General features: G+C 40.9%; 1 protein-coding gene across 2 annotated transcripts in view; it reads left to right on the forward strand.

Annotated features, from left to right (window-relative positions):
- The window catches only part of LOC126335353 (arginyl-tRNA--protein transferase 1), a 147,197-nt gene extending 129,713 nt beyond the window's left edge, over positions 1 to 17,484 (forward strand). For both annotated transcript variants that reach the window (XM_049998539.1, XM_049998540.1), the window contains exon 10: positions 16,593 to 17,484. In XM_049998539.1, the coding sequence (XP_049854496.1) occupies positions 16,593 to 16,739 (147 nt within the window). In that variant the 3' untranslated portion in view covers positions 16,740 to 17,484. The remainder of the gene's footprint in view (positions 1 to 16,592) is intronic.
- The last annotated feature ends 4,880 nt before the right edge of the window (positions 17,485 to 22,364 follow it).

Genomic DNA, 22,364 nt, shown 5'->3' on the forward strand with positions numbered 1-22,364 from the left:
ACGTCAGAAAATCATCAAATAAACATCATGCAAAGAACCTAAGAAAGAAGCCAACAAACAATCTGTCATCTGTCACATAGTTTTTCGCAGAAACTCCTGGGTAAAAAACACATTGTGTCATGATCGAGGAACCAATCGCCCATGCACCACTTTTCTTGTGATTTTTCTTCTTATGTTCTCCCTGAAACGCCTCAGCACGTCGCAGTAGACCTGCACTGATGGACTAATGAGGAGAGACAAACTGCTTATGGACAATCTCTTCCAAGTCGAAGAAACAGGTGAACATGGTTTTCACATTACTCTTCACTTGCCAGGCTTTTGTGGGGTCAAGTGATTTGGTTTTGTGGTCATACATATATACCCAGCTTTCATCACGAGCATCAACCTTCAAAAGAAAGTCTGGTTCAGTTTAAAGCCTTTCTTGAAGTTCTCTGCAGACTTGCACATGATGCTGTTTCTGCTCTTTGTTGAGAATTTGTGGCAGAAACTTTGTATCAATCCATCACGTGTGCAGTTCGTCAGACAAAGTTCTCTCAGACATCCCATAAGATAGCCCTGTGATATTGCGTATGTCTTGGATGTTACGCCTAAAATGTTCCATCACCATATTCCAAAAGCAGCAACACTTTCAGGAGTAACACCAATTAACAACGTGCCTGAAGGGGGGGGGGGGGGGGGGGGGGTCAAATGCTGTTCTCTCATCTTGAAAACATATAAGTCACTAGTAATTTTGACTGTGACCTAAGGCATCTTTCTCCAAATGCTTACTGCAACAAGGTGTGTGTTTTTGCTTCTGTTTTTAATCTAAAACAGAAATTTATGCACCTACATTGCTCACAGACACCAACCTCATTAGTTTTGCAAGACACAACAATAAGTAAATGCACATACAGTCCAAATGCAACTACATAACACAGAACTGCTTGAGGTTCTGAGTTACAAAGGATATACAGGGTACCACCTGGTGACATTTCATCATACTAGCTAGACTTCCCAAGCTACACATTTATTTCGAGAATTTTTGGGTAGCATTTCATATGTCACACACACAAAACTTTACATCAAAGTTCTAACGCTTTTAGATTACAGTTTTCTATACAAAACATTGCATGTCTACCCAGAAATGTGACCTGTTTCTAAAGTTCCTAATATTTCTTCTTGTAATCCATCACCCGTGATAGTATTATTTTTTTGTTTGGATGTTACTGCTTCACCTCTCTAGGTGAGTTTCTGGCGAAATTTATACCACTTGATACAATACTGTGGATTAAATGCATATGCACCGGAGATAACATTGTTTGCAACAAAATTATGTGTCATAGATAAAAGTTTTTGCATATAACAGTAAAACAAATCAAGCCCAATGTCAGAAAATACCAGTGCAAATGGATTATGTGAAGATTCAGAACAATAATTCTTTTGAGAGTGCAGGCATGAAATGAGTGGTTTCTGTGATATGTTGAGCTGGAAACTCTCAGTTCAGCAGATTATCAGCTAATTGTATTCCCACAGCTCCACTGAATACCAATAAGATAAGGCTGCAGTCAGTGTCTTATCTTTCCTGTAATCCATGGAGTGGCCAGTGGGAATACAAGATTCAACCACTCCAGATTTGTTAGGCTGTGTAAGGCGAGTGGATCATTGGTGTTCGATGCACCATTCTTAGATGGTGCATATTGTTTGTCGTGATACACAATTCATATACAGTGCATATTGTGTGTCCTTTTGTCACATTAACAAGGGATTTCATAATTTCATATATAACCTTTCACAGACCCTAGAAGAGGGAGAAAGATAACATGAATGTAATGCTTCTTCATTATTCTGGCAATTTTCATATGTAAGGCTATAGACTTTACATCTCTTTCTTCTTGCTCTTCCTTTGGTTGGTCTGGGATTTTTCTTTGCACAGCTCTCTTAATGTGCTGTTTTTATATCCATTTTTATTGAATATAGCAATTCCCCTGTAGCCTGTCAGTATTGGACACTACATGCACCCTATTTCCTAAAGTTTTAAGTACGCTCATAGTTTGTGAAAGATAGTGGCAGCTGGATGCTTTAAGTATAAACCAGTATGGATGGGCTTCAGTACGTGCAGCATCCTAAAATCTCATCCTTCTTACGTTGAACTAATACATCCAAAAATGGTGGACAGCCATTCATTTCCCATTCCATTGTAAGTCGGATGTTTTCGTGAATAAAGTCAAGATTCTCAAGCAGCTATGTGACCTTGTCCTCACCAAAGAATAAACTATGAATGTCTCATCGGCATTTATCCAGAAGAATTTTGATTATAAAACTGCAGACGTGAGAACTTTTTCTTCAAAATTCTATACAGATAAAGTAGCTGCTATGGGTGAGAGAGAGCTATCTGTGGTGACACCATCATTCTGTTCAAAATACTGTTTATCAGATAAAAGTAAGTGGAGGTGAACACAGGCTTAAAAAATGCAGCTAATCAAAAACAGGTACTTTAGTGAATAAGGAGATGACATTGAAGCTAACCAATAAATCAGAGCTATTAAGTTAAAAAAATTTTAACCTATTAATAAACGCTCCCAAATTACAGACATTATATTCACAGTTTCCTACAAAAGATATCAATAACAAGGCTAAATATTGGCCAACGAATAAGCAGGTGCATCTGTATTACACACTATTTTTCTAAAGATAATGCTTTGTAGTGGGAACTTCTGAGACCGAATGTAACAGCAACACCAAATGTAGCAGGAAGAGGTAGAAGGCACTGTATTAAGACTCGTCCGAGCTTTCCAAGAGATTTCTGTGTTCCCCTTGCTCTGCGTCACCGGGTCCCGCAATGCTGAGGACACCACTTTGCTGACTGCGAAACGGCTTGGGACGGAATGGCTGCCTCAGCAACCCATGCCTGCACTGCTGTGTGTCGGCCTAGTACGTCCGCAACATAAGGATGCGCAGGTAGCCGACTCAGCAGCCTTCGCCTCTGCCGCCCCAGTGCCACCCGCTGCAAGGTGCCCCACGACACGCTCCCTCACCGGTGTGGCTAAGAATGCGGCGACGAGTGCCCGCGATCCGGCAGCTGAATCTGCAGCCCTTGCCCTGGATGTCTCCGTTGCATGTTGGGAGCCAAGACAACTGCCCGCAGTAGCAAGCCGTGGAATGGCCCATTGCTGGCTGGATACAGACCCCGTGTCGGCCTCAGAGGGTCTAACCAGGGGCCCACTGTGGACTGGATAACTGGCGCTTCATCTACTGCTGCGAGTAGCCGGTGGTATGACATGACCAGCCGTCCAGGAGAGCTGCCACACTTGAATGCCTTGTTAGAAAACTGGCACCTATTTATGTGTGGCTTCGCGCCTCTGTTTCGCTAACGCGCCGCTCCGAGTCACGTACTCACAAAACCTAGGTTGCACCAGTGGGATCCTTCTGCCTGTTACTTGCGCCATGCAAACCACTGCATTTACCCTTTCCAGTGGTTCAACGGCTCTGTGGCCTCCATTCTACTTCACAACCACTGGTCAGCATAACTTACTGTCAATGGGCCCATGCCTGGCCGTAACTTGTGCACTGAGAAATGTTGCACTGAATCTAACTTTCCTATCTTAATCTGTGGTGCCGCTATATTATTCCCCTCCCCCCTTCCGAAAGACCCGGTCCCCGTGTTGACCTTTAACTAACTCTTAACTTGTTAGGGTCAGCACCTATGACATATTTCCTTACTTTTAGAAAACTTAAATGTGGTCTAGTGCCCCTTAAAACACGACATGAAACAAAATGTAAAAATTCCTTACTGGATGACCACTGCTCGGTCAACCCCTTACCTACTTGTCTCACGCCCTTATTCAATCCACTGGACTTGGACTACCCTTGGTTCCCTCCTGGAATTGGCTCTCTGCCTGCCTGATCAAAATGAAACCAACACATAACAAAGTTAAGGCTGCAAAGACACTTAGCACAGAGGTGCTAAAAATGATCGTTATTTGCCATTGCCTTTCCCTATACTGAGCGACATGTTGCACAAGCTGTTCAACTGAGCCAGCCACTGTGGCCAAGCAGTTCTAGGCGCTTCAGTCCAGAACCGTGCTGCTGCTGCGATTACAGGTTGAATCTTGCCTCGGGCGTGGATGTGTGTGATGTCCTTAGGTTAGTTAGGTTTAAGTAGTTCTAAGTCTATGGGACTGATGACCTCAGATGTTAAGTCCCATAGTGCTTAGAGCCATTTGAACCATTTGTTTGGCTGATATGTGCCGTCTTTCTCTAAAATGAACTGGTTTATGGATCTCAACATACCAGGCTCCATAGTTTGATTTAACAAGGTCAGATTCTGCCTTGGCAAAATTCTGAAGTGGCTTCTAGACAGTACAGCTGTGGCTGTGTAACATTCAGTTGTGAGACTCCTGAAATAGATGCTGGAAGGTGGAAGGTTGGTCCTAGTATGTTACACGCAGTTCCATTGATTAAAATTCCGCTCCCCCCGAGCCCTGTGCATTTCACTTCTACAAATACTCCACGTTCAAAACAACTTGCTACTACTACCAAATTCTCATAGGTGGAGAAGACCCAATGCATCCTGACTCATTGCAAGCTCAGTTTTGGCTCCACAATATCCCTTGGACAGTCTTATTTCTTTCCTCCTGGCTCAAAATAACTGCACCATGCATGTGTCCAGATCAGTGCGCATCACCCTGGCTGGATACACAATTACCTTCCCTCTATGGCAGCTTTGTAATTCCCCCCTTGTCATCTCGGCGTACCAGTTGCTAGCTGAAATCAGCAATACCTCCTTAGTTTTCACTTCCACAAACTTGCTCAATGCTCCCCTTTTCAGCGACCTGAGGACATGGATCATCATCACCCTTCCTCCCTCTTCCAAACGACTGCTGCCCGCAGCAGTCTATACTCGAAAATACAGATTAAAAAATACAATGCGTAATTAATCTACGCAAACCCAATAATAGATAAGAAAATGAAAAAAAAACTTCAAACACTCTACTACTTTCTGGATCGCAAAGCATATGGTACTTCATGCTGTACTCTATCTTCCTGGTTTTCTCTGTGCTTAGCACCTCTCTTCACTCTTTCTCACTTCCTCTTTCCTTCCTGTGTTATGCCTGGAATCACATTTGGACAACCCTTAAATGGCCATAACCACCCAATGTGTACTATCATTGTTCTAGTTGGCAGCTGAAGCTTAACATTAATGGGGTATGTGGTTTCAACAACTTGCTGTGGCCCTTGATACCTCGTGAGGAGCTTCTTTGTTTTCCCCTTTTTGCGTATAGGGGCTGGACAGCCTTACCCACTGCCCCACGCTGTAGTGCAGTAAACTTCCTTTCCGTTTCACTGTGTCTTCCTGCCTTTCCAAAGCTTCCGTTTTTGCCTTTTGTACCCGTTTCCAAACATCCCGAATTGTTCTCGCGAATTGACATACAGAGTCACAAGTGTTTCATTTCTGTAGCTTGACTAAATCAAATGGTGACAGCATTTTTCACCTGTACACTACCTCATGTGGAGACAACCGGTATTTGTATGGATTTTGGCATTGTATGCACGTACAATATACTCGTCCCACTGATGGTGATGAGTATCCACATGAAAACTCAGCATCTTCTCAATTCTTCTGTGTACCTGTTCTGTCCTTCTGTTGGCCTGTGGATGCAATGCGCTCGTCCTCAACTTCTTTATGTTCAATAATTTACACAGTTCCTTCATTAAATCCGACATAAGGTAGGTCCCTTGGTCAGCAATTATTGTCTCCGGTACACCAAATTTCAAAATCCAGTTGTTTACTAACGCTTGCACAACCATTGCTGCCTGTTGATTTGGCATAGCCACCATCTCCACATACCTCAAAAAATGGTTTATTGTCAGAACAAATCTGTTCCCTGATGGTGTTCGCCTGAAAGATCCTAAGCATAGAGAATGTACATTTTGTTTCCAGCAGTCGTTGTAGCTGTATCTGTTTCCGACTCAAATCTGCTCTCTGCACACGTGGTATACAATTCTTGATATACTGAATCACATCTACTTTCCTAACTCCACCGATAGCTCCCCCCACTCTCCTATCCTTTGCTCTACACCCTCCATAACCACATAACACGTGATCATGTGCTTCCTTTAAAACCTCATCTCTCAGTTTCACTGGCACTACTACCCTTGGCCCTAACTTCGTTTCCCTGCACAGAAGACCATCGTACATATTAAATTGTGGCTGTGTCCGATACAGTTCACAATTGTTGTCCACGTCCTGTAATTCTTGCCATACCACTAGGTCGTAACCTATGACTTCTACTTTTGCTACCTTCCTACTTAGTGCATCCGCATTACCGTGCTTCTGCCCTGGCTTGTGCACCACCTTGTAGTCAAATTCACTAAGCCTCACGGCCCATCTAGCGAGTCTAGTGGACGGATCCTTCAACCCCAACAACCACTTCAACGCAGCATGATCTGTCACTAACTGAAATCTTCTCCCATATAAATAACATTTAAAATATGTGATTCCATAGATTATGCTAAGCATCTCCCTCTCTGTTGTTGAGTAATTCCTCTCTGCTGCATTCAACTGCCTAGATGCATAGGCTACAGGATGTTCTTTCCCATCAATTTCCTGACTAAGGACAGACCCTAATGCTTGATTTGATGCATCACATGCTAGTACAAACTCCTTTTCAAAATCTGGAAACACAAGAACTGGATTTGATGTTTAACACTTCTTTCACTTTGCCAAACGCTTTCTGACGCTCTTCTGTCGACTCAAATTTCACACCCTTCTGTAACAATCATGTCAACGACTGTGCTAAATCTACAAAACACTTTACAAACTTCCGATAGAAATTGCTAAATCCGATGAATGACTGCACTTCCTTAACTATTTTCGGTTCCCAAAAATCTCTTACAGCCTGTACCAACCTCGGATCTGTTTGCACTCCGTCCTTACTAATAATATGAACCAAATATTTTACTTCTCCTAATGCAAAATGACACTTCTCCAGGCTCAATGTCAAACAAGCTGCTCTTAACCTCATAAAGACTTCCCTTAACCGCTGTCTGTGTTGGTCCATATTACTTGAAAACATTATAATGCCATCCAAATAGACAAGACACTGCTGTGGTTTCAAACCCCTCAAGACACTGTCTAGCAACCTCTGAAACAGTGCCGGAGCATTTTTCAAACTGAATGGGATTCTGATGTACTGGTAATGGCCTCCAGGAGTAGAGAACGCAGTTTTTGGATGAACCTCTGGAGCCACCTCTATCTGATGATAACCACTTGTCAAATCCATCGTAGAAATGTACTGGCGCTGTCCTAAGTGATCCAAAGTCTCCAAAATGTTTAGAATCGGGTATGCGTCCGTTACTGTCTTATTATTGAGGTATCGGTAGTCACAACAGAACCTGTATTTCTTAGTTCCATCCATAGATTTTTTAGGTACAATGACAGTGCCGCTCCCCAGCAACTATTACTGTGCTCTATAATACCATCCGCAGGCTGCTGAAATCCTCCACAATTGGCTGCAAATACCTTGATATTCTGTATAGTTTACGGTAAACAGGTGCTTCATTCCCTGTTGGTATCCTATGTTGAACTAATGGAGTTGCTGGCAACGGCCCTTGTGGAAAAAACAAATCCTTAAATTCCCCAATAATTTTTCCATATGCTCTCTTTCTCCTCCTTTCAAATGCGTAATTTTGTCACGCATTGCAGTTCTATCAGCAGTTAGTGGTTGATTGCTTTGCCCACCTCTCAAACACAAGTCTTTGTCATCTGGCACATCCAAATATGCTACTAAAACTCCTTTTCTGAAATTCACGCCTACAGCACTAAAATTAACCACTTCACGGGGACTACTCGCCTGTCATTTCCCTCTTGTATGTGTACAATACTATGTTTCACAAAACAACCCAATGGACCCAAAACTTCATTATCCTCCAATGGTCAATAACACATACTGTACCCACAGGTAGATTCGACTCCACACTTACCCAAAGTGACTTCCCTTAATGCTAATGTACGCGGATCAATTGGTTTGTTCATTACTTTGAATGCCCCTCATGACAGCTCTGCATCGACAACAGTTTCCCATAGCTGAAATAACATTCCACTAAGTTCCACGGTTCGTTATCCAAGTTCAATTTTGGCGTGATGTTGATGCAAGAAGTCTACTCCTAGAATCATGTCGTAGCCTTCACTTACCCATGGTACTACTTCCATGCATGCATCAAATCAGACTTTCCCTATGCGAAAGTCAGCTGTCACTGACCCCAAAGTTGTGACCTCATTATCCGCCACTCCATGCAACCTATAACGTGGTGGGCCTAACTTCCTTCGTCCCATTAAACTCTTAGTAGCCACAGACACTTGCGCCCCTGTGTTCAACAAAATCTTAAACTTTTTAGTTCCTATGGATCCTACCACTGAACATTCCACCTCTGCATAAGTATTCGTAGCATTGAAATTAAACGGAAGCTCCCTTAGGTGGGTCTTGGGCCCCCTTTGCCGTTTAACGATTGTACACCTCTACTAACTCCACTTCTCCATCCTCCACGCTGCTGATTTCCACCCCTTCATCTATTCCTCAGTGATTGGGTACATTGCCTCTGTACATGACCACACTTATAACGTTTTATACCCACTGCAAACACTGTCTATTTATCCCAATATAAATAGGGAATGCACAGGTGTGCAGGTGCCAAATTTGGCAACCAGTAGCAAAAATTTCATAATTGGTTATGGGAATGACAGCTATGCCATCTTCAAATGATGAACCAAAGATTCTGGCACAAGCACAAAGCCTGTTGTGTTCATAATTGGTTATGGGAATGACAGCTATGCCATCTTCAAATGATGAACCAAAGATTCTGGCACAAGCACAAAGCCTGTTGTTTATACTATGCACTGCCGTCTGCCACACCAGTACCCTCTGTCAGAAGTAATATGCCAAACTATGAATTCATTTACCAACTGGAGATTGAAATTACTGCCATGTCTAGAACATGATAAAAGAAATGCGTTGGCCACCTCATACAAGCAACCTTAGTTTGAAAATTGCATAGTGACATACAAAAAGACATCTCTGCTGTTATGCAACCATCCTTGTCATTGCCATCCAAATATTTAAGTTGATACCAAAGCGTCATCCCATATATGACGAATAGTTTCCCTTTGTGGTTGCCATGACTTTTAATATTACCAGTGCTGGACCCAAGTTTGAAGCCAGTACCTCTGTCGACAAGTTTTAAGGCTCTGCAAATTTCCACCACTTCTTTAATGACAATACAAAACATGGTTGGTCCAGACAAATGTCTCATCAATTTTTGATGTGTCTGTCTTCCACAGTGTGATGTGTTTGTCCAACATGAATTCCTATTGTTATGGAGAATCTTATGAACACTATGGCATCTTAACTAACATTTCCTTCATTGAGCACACAAGAGCTCTGAATTTCGTAGGCAGATGGAAGAAGCATTTAACTGTATTTGTTCTGTAATCATCCTATTTTCAAAAAAATGCTGCTGATGTATGGCAAGACAACTATTCCGGTTTTTCGTCACTTTTTTTCCAGTTCTTCACTTTGTAACATGTTCTGAGTATAAGGCATAATGTATCTCCCATTCATAGTATCTGCTTTGCAGAACTGTTGTAGTTCATCAGATAGATTGCCTGATTTCGATACAGCTTGTCCTCTGTGCTCGTGTGTGTGAGTTGCATTTGTGTGTGTGTGTGTGTGTGTGTGTGTGTGTGTGTGTGTGTGTGTGTGTGTGTGTTGTCGATAAAGTCCTTAATGGCTGAAAGCTATAATTGTGTGAATCTTTTTGTTGCGCCTATCTGCGACTCAGCATCTCTGCTATATGGTGAGTATCAACTTTCCTTCTTTAATATTGTTACAAATCTTTGTTTTGGCATTCAAAATGATTAACAGTTTCCATACTTGCATGTGTTTGTCAGATTAAACTTATTTCTTAAAATTTACTGACCAAACTGTACTTGGACATTTTTCATCCCAAGCTACCTGCATCAAGGACAAGGGCCAGTAGCACCTCAGTGAGGATACTGATATTATGGTCTTACTGGTGGAAAAGGCAACACAACTGTTATCCTCCCAACCAGATGTTCTTAGGCAAGTTGAACCAGCTATAGGACGACTCTGCATATTGTGTACCAAATAAGGACGCAATGGCCAAAATACAATTAAGAACTTTAAAACACCTCAAGAAAAGCACAATCTCCAATGTTGTGTAATAAAGTTGACAGTTAGTTGTGATCCAGCATCTGCCACTAGTTGACTTAGCAAAACTGACAACTATAAAAATCTCCTATTCTTTAATGAATCAGTAAGGTGTATTAGAAATGAGACAGTGGGTTTGGAGTCTGAAGTACATTTGTGCAAAATTTTATGTGGTTTCACGTATTTGTGTATATTTTTATGTATCTGTTCATATTTTTGCATATCTGTACATCTTTCTCTGTGCCTTTATGTATTTTTGTATGCAGTTAACTCATCTTTTCACTTATCCAAGTCCTCTCACAACCATCAACACCTATGTTGACCACTTCTGCATCATTCTCATTCTGTTTACACAATTCCTACCACAATAGACCTTGCTCCATCTTTCTGCACCAGTTCAGTAAAGTATCCCTTTCCCTGGCTAAAACCTAGTCCCACATCTTGTTCCTCAAATTTTGGTTAAACCATGGAATCTCCCCCCTCCCCTCCCAAAAGCCCTAACTCTAAAGATTCCTTTTGCTGGAACCCACCCCTCGTTTCACTATGACCTAAACCTTTTCAGTTTCTGCCAATCCCTAGTCCTCACAAACCTTGTACTTCAAAAATGCATCTCCATGGCACAGACGTCACAGAACCACCTACTTGTTTCCACCAAAAGCCTCAGCTCCACAGAACTTTCAGTTCTATCAAAAGGCCTCACCTTTAGCCTTACACCCAAATTTAATCTCGCTGGACTTGTCAAGGTATGGGAAGATATCACAAATGGTTCTTTGGTGCGTACGTGATGGACGCAACTGGAAATGAAGAATCTGCTCTCTATGCAAATAAGAAGAGGCTTACTAAGAGTTTATTAAATGCTACAAGTGCAACAAACAATCATATTGCTAAATATTGTTATAGCAAGGATGAAAAAGGAGTTGACCTGATTTTCTATACTGGTGATAAAACAGTAGAAGTTGAAGCATCTGATGTCAGTCATATCCCAGACTCAGCTGTAAATTTGTTCTCAATAAGAAAAATTGTAAGCAAAGAGCATAAAGTGACTTTTAACTTCCAGTAGTGTCTGCTACTAAGCCATCACCTCCCACAACCTAACCTACATTCCTCCTCCTGATTCCTACAATGGAAGCACTTCTTTGCTATCAGTCCCTCCAACCAAAACCACCCTAATTCCAACATTTAACCCTGCCTCTTACAGTTCTTACCACCATCCGTTATCCTTCCCCCCTCCCACCTAACCACCCACTGTCCACCTTTCAGGAATCCCTTACCTCCAACTTAGCCTCACCATCCTTCCCCAGGTCTATTCCTCAGAAAACCAACCTTCCAGTAGAAGAAAGAACACCCAGAAACAACTTCAAAACAAACCCTGACCTTATGATCCTACCTGCAGACAGACGTTCCATCATTGTTGTTATGAATTGTAGTGACTGCCTGGTGGAAGGCATTTGTTAGTTACCTGACTCCTCCAACTATAAACTCTGTCAGAGTGATCCCATCCCAGAAGTCCAACACAATCTCCAGTCCCTGCTTAAAGCCTTAGATCCTTCCCAGAACTTCTCCCCTGAATATATTTCCCTCCTCACCCTTATGACACCCCCCACACACACCTTCTACATGCTCCCCATAATCCACAAACCCAATGCTGGAAACTGTATTGTGGCTGGTTGTTGTGCTCCCTCTAAAAGAATTTTGGCCCTCATTGACCAACACCCCCAATCAAATACCTGTCAAAGACACTAACCACTTCCTTCACTGACTCTCCACCATCCCCTCCCCTTTACCACCTGGACCCCTACTTGTCACTGTTGACACCGTCTCCCTATACGCTAACATCCCTCATGCTTACGGTCTTAGCACTGCTGAACACTACCCTTTCCAAAGTCCTTCAGACTCCATATCCACTACCTCATTTCTCATATGCCTTACTAACTTTATCCTAAACCACAACTACTTCTCCTTTGAAGGGAAGGTATTTGAACAAATACACGGCACAGCCATGAGCACCCACATGGTACTCTCCTATGCCAACCATATTGTGGCCCATCTAGAGACACCTTCCTGGCCTCCCAAATCTCCAATCCCATAGTCTGGTTCAGGTTCATTGATAATATCTTCATGATCTGGCCTTAGAGACAAGACACCTTATCTTTCTTCATTAACAACCTCAACCCCTTCTCTCCCATCTGCTTCTTGTAGTCCTCTCCGACCCAGCATTCCACCTTCGTAGATGTTGACCAGCTCCTCCCTGATGGCTCCATCCACACCTCTTCCACATTAAACCCGCCAACCACCAACAGTACCTGCATTTCGACAGCTGTCACCCTTTTCACACACAAAAATGTATCCCATACAGCCTGGCCGCCAGGGGATGGCATATCTGCAGTAACAAAAACTCCCTTGCTCAATATGGTGGAGCTCTCACCAAGGCTTTCACGGACGGGCACTATCTCTCAGACCTAGTCTGCAAACAGATCTCCCATGCCATTTCCCCTCACAGCCTCAATCCTCCCACCATACCCAAGAACCTGCCACGTAGGAGAATCTCCTTCATAACCCAGTACCACTCTGGGCTGGAACAACTGAACCACAATTTTTGCCAGGGCTTTGATTAGCATTCATCATTTCCTGAAATGAAGGACATCCTACCCAAGATACTTCACCCCCCCCCCCTCTTATTGTGGTGTACTGTCGCCCACCCAACCTCCACATCATGCCGCTCCAATACCAACCCCTTGCCCACTCAGTCCTGTCACACGTTTATCCTACCTTGCAAGGGGCCAGGCCATCTGTGAAAGCGGCCATGTCATTTACCAGCTCTATTGCAATCATTGCACAGCTTTATATTTGATATGACTACCAATCAGCTGTTCACCAGGATTAATGGTCCCTTCCAAACTGTGGCCAAGATCAAAATAGACCATGCTACTGTGGCACAACATGCAGCTGAACTTAACATACCTGAATTCCGTACCTTTTTCACTGCCCGAGCCATCTGGATCCTTCTCTCCACCACCTTTTCTGAACTGTGCAGATAGGCATTATCCTTACAACACATTCTCTGCTCGCATAATCATCCCTACGATAACTACTGCCCCCGCATCCTCCGCCCCCTCTGTCCTATCATCTCCTCCCCATTCTCATCTCCCGCCCTGTTTATTTGACACTGTCTGCCAACACATCCTACTATCTTTCACTGCTCCTCTCCTTTTTGTTCCTTTATTGCACACCTCCTGACGCTGTGCCTGGTGATATTCTAGTCCATGCACACTCCGTCAGACAGTGTTCCTCTCCCTCCCCACCCGTACACTACTATTCCTTCGCCTTCCCCGCCCCCTCCAGGTTGCTGCTTGCATCCCACGTGATAGTTGCATTCCAGCCCAAGATGCTGGAGTTGGCATTCATGAGTGCATGAGGTGTGCTGGCTTTTGCGTATGAATGGTGCATGTCTCTCCTTTACTGTTGAAGACTGTGGCCAAAAGCTTTATGTAGGTGTCTTTTAATTGTGCTTGTCTGCAACTTGACATGTCTTCTTTATGGTAAGTAGCAATCTGTCTTTTTCCTAGATTGTTGTATAATCCTCAAAGGTGGACAAGTATGGAGGGCATTCAATACATAATGCAACACTTTTTTTTCCTCGGCCAATTTCAGTTGAAAAAAAAATCTGGAATTTGCTGTGGGACATCATGGAATATTCCTGCTTCAGCCCTATAGTGTTTCATGAAGTTCCATTAGGTGGCAGTGCTATACACCGCCTTCAAAATGGCATCTGTAATGGAGGTCCATTCTAAGCAGAGAGCTGTCACTGAGTTTCTTTTGGCAGATAACCAGTGCATCACAGATATTCATAGGCACTTGCAGAATGTCTACGGAGACCTGGCAGTGAACAAAAGCACAGTGAATCTTTGGGCAAGGCATATGTCATCATTGCAACTAGATCATGCAAACATGTCCAATCTCCTGCCTGCCATCTAGCCACACATATCTGTGACTCATGCAGTGTTGGAACATGTGGATACACAGGAGATAGATGGATCACCATGAAACACCTCACTGCACAAATGGACATCTCAGTTGGTAGTGCAGGCACACTCATGCACCAGTTGGGGTACTCGAAGGTGTGTGCCTGCTGTCTGCCTCACTGCCCAACAGAATACCATAAAGAGCAATGAAGCACTATCTGTGCAGAGTTGATTGTGTGTTATAAGGTTAATTATGACTTTTTTTTGTTGAACATCATTACAAGTGGTGAAACCTGTGTTTGTCACTTCGAACTGGAAATAAAACAGCACCTGTCCTCTGAAGAAAAGCTCAAAGCCACACCCTCACCCAGTAAAGTAATAGCAGGGGGATTATTTTGTTTTATGTCCTCCCTCATGGTGCAACAATTAATTCTGAAGTGTACTGTGCTACCCTTAGGAAACTGAAGGAACAATTTCAGTGTGTTCATGACCACATGAATGCAAGTGTGCTTCTCCTTTTCCTTGACAGTGGAAGGCCTCACACAAATCTGCACGTGTGAAAGTAGCTCAGAAAACTTTACTGTATTGTTCTTACTTATCCACCCTACAGCCTGGATCTTGTACCTTCCGACATCCACCTGTTTCATCCAATGAAGGATGCACTTCACTGGAAGCAGTATGTGGATGGTGGGGAGTTTATTGATGCAGCAAGATGTTGGCCAGACATTGATCAGTACAATGGTACCATACAAGCATGCAGTCCTTCACAGTGAAGTGGCATAAGGCTGTCACACTGAATAGAAATAGGGTTTTGTAGCCAAAAGACTGGGGATTAATATGGTGTATTGGAATCCTGAAGAAAACTAATCTGCTTTCAGGGGGGAAAAAAGTGTTGCATTACTTACTGAATGCCCCTCGTACATACTCCTACAAAGTCCTGAACAGTGTCTACATATTTGCATACACTCTGTTGACAAATTGGTTAACACGCAGATGACCACGTGTTGAAAGACAGGCCTGGACTTATACACTTTACCTCAGCATGCATTTACTGAGTTTTTAATTGAAAGAGTACAAACTTCAACCTACAAGAAGATGGTTAATAAACATGGACTGACTGTAGCATTGTCCTATTCTCCTACATACAGAAGAGTGTGTTGTTAATCATTGAATTTGGATATTAACTTTAAATTTATAACAGGGAAAAGAGCACAATTGCAATGAGTCAAGAACTAATCTGGTTTAACTCTGTATTAGATAACTAGAAAATTGATAAAGTTGTGAGTATTATTTTTTAATACAGTGTATACTGCCATGGTGATTTCCTAATCTTGCCAAAATTGGCTTAAAAAAGTAATCTTCTAGATCAAATAATAAGCAAACTAACATGTTTTTCTTGTGCGAGTAGGCATTTTTGTAATCATAAAAATTAGGGCTACAAAACTAGGTAACTAAATTTAGAAAAGAATCACCACTTAAAAAATTGAACATTCCAGAAGATGAGAACTTTAATTATGAATAACTTATTTCATATAATGTTTTTGGAAAAGATAAAATGCTTACTGAAAAGGGGGACAGAAGGGCTTTGAGACTAAATATAAGTATGCTAATACATGCGGAGTTATGTATTAGCTCATTCCAAATCTCCTCATATTAAGAATATCTTTCTATCAAAATTGTTTCCAAGTAAGATAATTAGTCTGTTGTCATAGGTAATCGTAAACTACATATTGAGTAGTAAAACTTCATGAAAAAGAGCTAAAATGAAAAAGAAATTATTATTACTATTATTATTATTACTATTAGAAATGGAATAAGAACAAATGGATGGTTCAAGCTTGATCTGTTATGTCCAGTAGGTGTGTAGTAGTATGCAAGGAAAGTGTACTGAAAAATTATCTCTTATCCCTATTAGTACACAAAATGAGTGTTTTGCATAGGACAAATGTGAATGTAAAACTAGGTAAATGAGGAAGATGAGAGTTTAAAAGCCCATTAATATTGAAGTTATTGGAAATGGAGCAGAAACTCAGACTGGACTAGGCTGAAAGAATTGGCTGTCTCCTATTCAATGATCCATGTCTAAATCCACCTCAAGTGATTTTCAGAAATGGCAGGAAACTTAAATCTGAATGTCCAGACAAGCATTTGAATCCCATTCCTACCAAATGTGAGTTAACTGTCGCGATCATGTGTCACAATACTTGATGTAGGTAAATACGACCTTTGAGGATGCAACTAGATGACACCAAATAGTTCAGTAATATAGTGTGCAGATTAAAGATGTCATCTCTTTCATCACACTGTGTCAGTTTAAGTAGAGTAACATTCCTTTCTTCTACATTTTTGGCTTCTTTTAAATATAAATTCAAGACATGTTTCTGCAGTGCAGTGTCATTTGCTAACTTTTTCCATTTTCTTGCAGATACTGATACTGTTCCACAAACAGGCAATGCCATACTTCATCTACAGAACACTGAATAGAAATACTGATGATAGTGAAGAAGTCATGCAGTATGCAAGACTGGTTGGCATGAAATGTGCAAGAAGAATGCTGCTTGTGAGGGTTTGATGCTATGTAATGTTAGATACACCCAAATGCACATTAATATGTATAGTGACAGGTGCATTATTTGTATATAGCTGATGTTTGCTAAAAGAAGTTTATTAGAGTGATGTTCATGGAAGAATCTCTGGCTTCTTTAGTAACAAATTAAGAGATAATCCTCCTCTTCTTAAATCTTATTGGCAGGTAGCCATCATACAGCTCTGATTCATAATGTATTTGTTGTGTTCATTGTCAATAAAGTTGTATGTTGTTACTTAATGAGGCTGCCTTCCTGTTTAAGTACCTGACTTGAAATATGTGGTTCTATTTATATTGGTATGACAGTGCTCATAATTATTTGCAATAGTTTCTTTCCTCTTTTCCTGTTTAACCAATTTATTACATTGCCTTTATATTTTTACTTTATTTTCAAGTACAACAGTTTCTTTAATTTTGCCCTATTAGCACTTTTAAGATGCTTCTGAGTGAATTATACATATAAAGTTTTCTGCTCCTCCATGATAATATTAACATGTGATGTCTCACTGAAAATACTGCACGATTTTCAAACTTGTTTTCCAATTAAATGACTTGGCTTTGTTGTTGTATTTCAAAATATAACAATGCAGAAATAAAGTGAGTTCAGTTTGGAAATAATGACAGATATTGGGATTTCCCAAAATGTAATCAGGATATTACGTTTCATGCATTATGATGATTAATGTTTGCAAATTTTAATAAAAAATAAAGAACTTTGATGAGTTTAATATACTATGCTCATTATTTCATGTGTTGTCTGTAACATTTTAATTAAATGACCCATTAGCTTAATTATGTTCAGTTTCTAAAGCCAGAAAATATAAGTGAAGATAAAATGTTCTGATGTGGCAGTGAAAGAGTTTTGCTAAAATACGCTAATGTGATATTTTAGGCCACCGGCCTCAGCCTTAGCAAAACCTTAAACTTTTTTATACAGAATCATTTGCCACTATGTAGCTACCATCTACAGGTGCTCAGACTGTGGGAAAAAAGATACTTTTTGATGTGGCAGGAGTGGTTGTTATTGAATTGTATGTATTGTTACACAGAAGGTCATAGCTATCAGAAGGCTCGTTTTGTTGTCAAGGAGCAAGTGAATTATGTTTGGGAGCAAGGTGAGCAGCAATTGAAATTTATTTCACACCACATATTGTGATTCTGTAGCAGTGAAAGGAGTGTGTCTTTACCCTAATTGCAAATCCAGATGATTTTATCAGTGAATATAATAGAAAATTAATAAGAGTCCTCTAAGAAAGTGATGTATTGGTCCCCATGGGTATGCTTTGAATTTGTTTGCACATTCAGCCTCCACAGAAAAATAATGACGAAGACAGATGTAGTTAGCCATATGTGTAATGAAATAGTCCATCAGCTCTGGATTATTAGTGGTACTTGTAAAAATAGCTTTAAATATATCTCATATCTTTGTTGAATGAGCAGTAATGGCCTTATTCCAATCATTCTTAAAAAATGTTAGTGTAAACTTAATGAAATCCCATGCAACCAACCATTACTTCCAGTCTGTCTTGTACTGCATCAAGTGCAAAGCAGCTGTGTCCTCCAACTCCATTGGGATCATTGTATACTGCTATATGTGTTCATGACATTGAACCTGTTTGTTGTCCAAAGGGTGAATGGACATTTCCAAGTTCAAAATAACTCATCTGGTAGCAGTGTAGATAATTTAAGGAGTAAAGACAACAAATTTCTGAATAGTACAGGTGCTGATTCATCAAAAGGTACTTAAAAAAGTCTGAGAACTTTGCTAGCTTTCAGGCAAATGCGTTTTCAGAATTGTAGTGTGTAAATACATACACAGGCATGTGCCTACGTGATAACTATACTGTGCTTGCACTGCGGCTCACCTGGGGTAGGAGTTGTGTCAGGTGGAGTTGGCAATTCATGGTGTTAGTCAGCCAGGACACTGTAGACATACAAGGGTTGTGTGTGTTGGGGAGGGGAAGAATGATGTAGAACCTCCATATATTTTCCAGAAAATATTTCAGTTTTCATAACTTCACTCTAAACACTTCTTTTTTGTGCCTTTGTATCACACTATATGTCACTAAGATGAGTATTTGCCTGAGCTTTTTTCATTATTGCGTTATTTGTTCTTTGTATGGAACGTAACAGCCCTTTAATGCTGAAACTAATCTATACATGTGTATCATCCCTAACTAGTCAGGATCTCTTTGTAAACAATTTCTGATGAAAGAATGAAACTAATCAGTTGTAATATTAATTATCACACTGCATAGGCAATGTCTCCATTATTACTTTCAGCAACAAGACATGTTGTTACGTCCAGGTTGTTTTATTATGGGAACACACTGGTTGATTCTTCTACCTGCTCTCCGATGATACTTCTTCAAATCAGTGTTGCTTAGTTGAGCCAAGATCTTTACAAGCTCCTCTCAGATTTCTTGTTTAGTGGTTTCTGCTACATGTTGATCTTTGTTCCTTCTCCTGTGAACTTGATGTTTTCTCCATATACCTATTCATGTGATACCGCAACTCTGGCCAAGCTAGTTTAAGATGGTATTTAGCTTTTTTCCTAACACTACTCTACCCACTCATTGTCTACCCCAGAAGGCAGCTCAACCCCTTTTCCTACTACCGGTAATGCCTCCCCTTACACCTACATGTAGATCTACATACATACTCTGCAAGCCACTGTACGGTGTGTGGCAGAGGGTACCCTGTACCACTACTAGTTGCTTGTGGTCCTTATGTGAAATGTAGGTTGGCGGTGCTGATTTTCCTCCCCCGTGTGTGTGTGTGGGGGGGGGGGGAGGGGGCACATGCAGTATTCAGACCATTTTCTTCAGTCAAAACAAAATAAGGCTTTTTCTGGCAGAAAATGGATGCACCTGATTGTCTCCGCACTGCGGGCATCTGTGAAATGATGTGCGAGTGCAGCAAAGTGTACGCAGGCAAGATGATAAGAACTGTTAAAGAACTTACTAAAGAACACAAACACCACATGCAGCTAAAACAAAGTGTGAAATTGGCAGTAGCAGAACATCACGAGAACTGTGGTCTCGACATTGATTTCAATAATGCACAAGTGGTAGCTTAGGAAACCAACATTTATAAAAGTAAAGTTCAAGTAGCAATTAAGATTTCCGAGAATGCATGTAACTTCAATAGAGAGGATGGCTATAGGCTTCCGGCAACAGAAAGTGACATCTGCGGACAATAATATTTTTGAAAAACATTCCCTCTTTCTTGCTCTGCCTATTTCGCTTCTAGCTAGTGATGATGGTCCACCAACAGCAATGGGAGGAATTGTAACCAATAATTCTTCTCCAGCCTAGGTGCAGGGAAAATCCCTTTCTAAACAGTGACTTTGGCCCACCAATGGTAGTCACAAGACATTAGCCAATAACCCCCTTCTCTGGCATTAGCACGGGAATACTTTTCTCACTATCCAATGACAATGGTAGCCACACAAATTGTCCCCATAATACAACTTCTCCACTACACACACAGGAAATCCCATTTATAAGAGAATGCGACACTCGTCTCTGAAAGTGGTTGTTCTACAGTGGACACCACAGGATCCTGAAGATCCCAGCAGAGAGGTCTAAACATTGATCACTTGAAAAAATGCGATACAACCCAACAATCCAGAAGATTTGAACTTCAACTGTATTCACATATTAGTATCAATCAGTGTGAACTGTGAAATAACAAACAGATATGCGTGTATACTTCTCATTGCAGATTTATTGCACACAGTAACATAGGTGGTGTGTCACAAGACTTCCAACCATCAATCCCCTCCAATGAGCTGACTATCATCCTTTTATAACATTCCAAACAATGTTTTTATTATTGCTACTACAGAATTTTGATATTACAATTAAAAATAATTGCATCCAATTGAACTGACTTGCATACATTATAGTTCCAAATACTCTCAACAGTTTGACATACAGTTCAGCCAGACTACAATGCTATTGCAGTAATTTATATCAGATATGCAAAACAAACAATCAGTTTCCTAGTGTGATGAAACTACATTCAGTGTTTGTAACATGTTTGGAGTGTATATGATGAGATTCTTTTACTAGTATGCACAGTAGTTCTATTCTTTTACATGGAGGTTCCATTTATGAATTTGCTTATATCTTTCGGGCTGAATTATTGTGTGAATGAGTTTAATTACATTGAGAATTAAAGGCTTACATTGTGAACATGTGTTTTACACATTTTGTGCCTTTGTATCACACTGTATGTCACTAAGATGAGTGAGGCACATGTTATTTCAGATATTTAAGCCAGCACATGAAAATTAAATAATACTTCACTATATGATTTTATTATTCAATAATTAGAACAGAGCACATTAATTTCAGATGTTCTTACCTTTCAGCTGAGTTAATTGCTATTATCTTAGAAGTAGATTAACGAATGGCAAACATAGAGTTCTAGCATTTGTAGACTTGGGGAAAGCTTTTGACAATGTTGACTGGAATATTCTCTTTCAAATTCTGAAGGTGGTGGGGGTAAAATACAGGGAGCGAAAGGCTATTTACAATTTGTACAGAAACCATGTGGCAGTTATAAGAGTCGATGCAGTGGTTAGGAAGGGAGTGAGACAGGGTTGTAGCCTCTCCCCGATGTTATTCAATCTGTATATAGAGCAAGCAGTGAAGGAAACAAAAGAAAAATTCAGAGTAGGTATTAAAATCCATGGAGAAGAAATAAAAACTTTTAGATTCGCTGGTGACATTGTAATTCTGTCAGAGACAGCAAAGGCCTTAGAAGAGCAGTTGAACGGAATGGGTAGTGTCTTGAAAGGAGTATACAAGATGAACATCAACAAAAGCAAAACGAGGATAATGGAATGTAGTCGAATTAAGTCGGGTGATGCTGAGGGAATTAGATTAGGAAATGAGATGCTTAAAGTAGTAAATAAGTATCGCTATTTGGGGAGTAAAATAACTGATGATGGTCGAAGTAGAGAGGATATAAAATGTAGACTGGCAATGGCAAGGAAAGCGTTTATGACGAAAAATTTGTCAACATCGAGTACAGATTTAAGTGTCAGGAAGTCGTTTCTGAAAGTATTTGTAAGGAGTGTAGCCATGTATGGAAGTGAAACATGGACAGTAACTAGTTTGGACAAGAAGAGAATAGAAGCTTTCGAAATGTGGCGCTACAGAAGAATGCTGAAGATTAGATGGGTAGATCATATAACTAATGAGGAGGTTGTTGTTGTTGTGGTCTTCAGTCCTGAGACTGGTTTGATGCAGCTCTCCATGCTACCCTATTCTGTGCAAGTTTCTTCATCTCCCAGTACCTACTCCAACCTACATCCTTCTGAATCTGCTTAGCGTATTCATCTCTTGGTCTCCCTCTACGATTTTTACCCTCGACGCTGCCCTCCAGTGCTAAATTTGTGATCCCTTAATGCCTCAAAACATGTCCTACTAACCGGTCCCTTCTTCTCGTCAAGTTGTGCCACAAACTCCTCTACTCCCCAATTCTATTCAACACCTCCTCATTAGTTATGTGATCTACCCATCTAATCTTCAGCATTCTTCTGTAGCACCATATTTCGAAAGCTTCTATTCTCTTCCTGTCCAAACTATTTATCGTCCA

The sequence above is a fragment of the Schistocerca gregaria genome, chromosome 2, assembly GCF_023897955.1.
Source record: "Schistocerca gregaria isolate iqSchGreg1 chromosome 2, iqSchGreg1.2, whole genome shotgun sequence".
NCBI classification, from domain to species: Eukaryota; Metazoa; Arthropoda; class Insecta; order Orthoptera; family Acrididae; genus Schistocerca; species Schistocerca gregaria.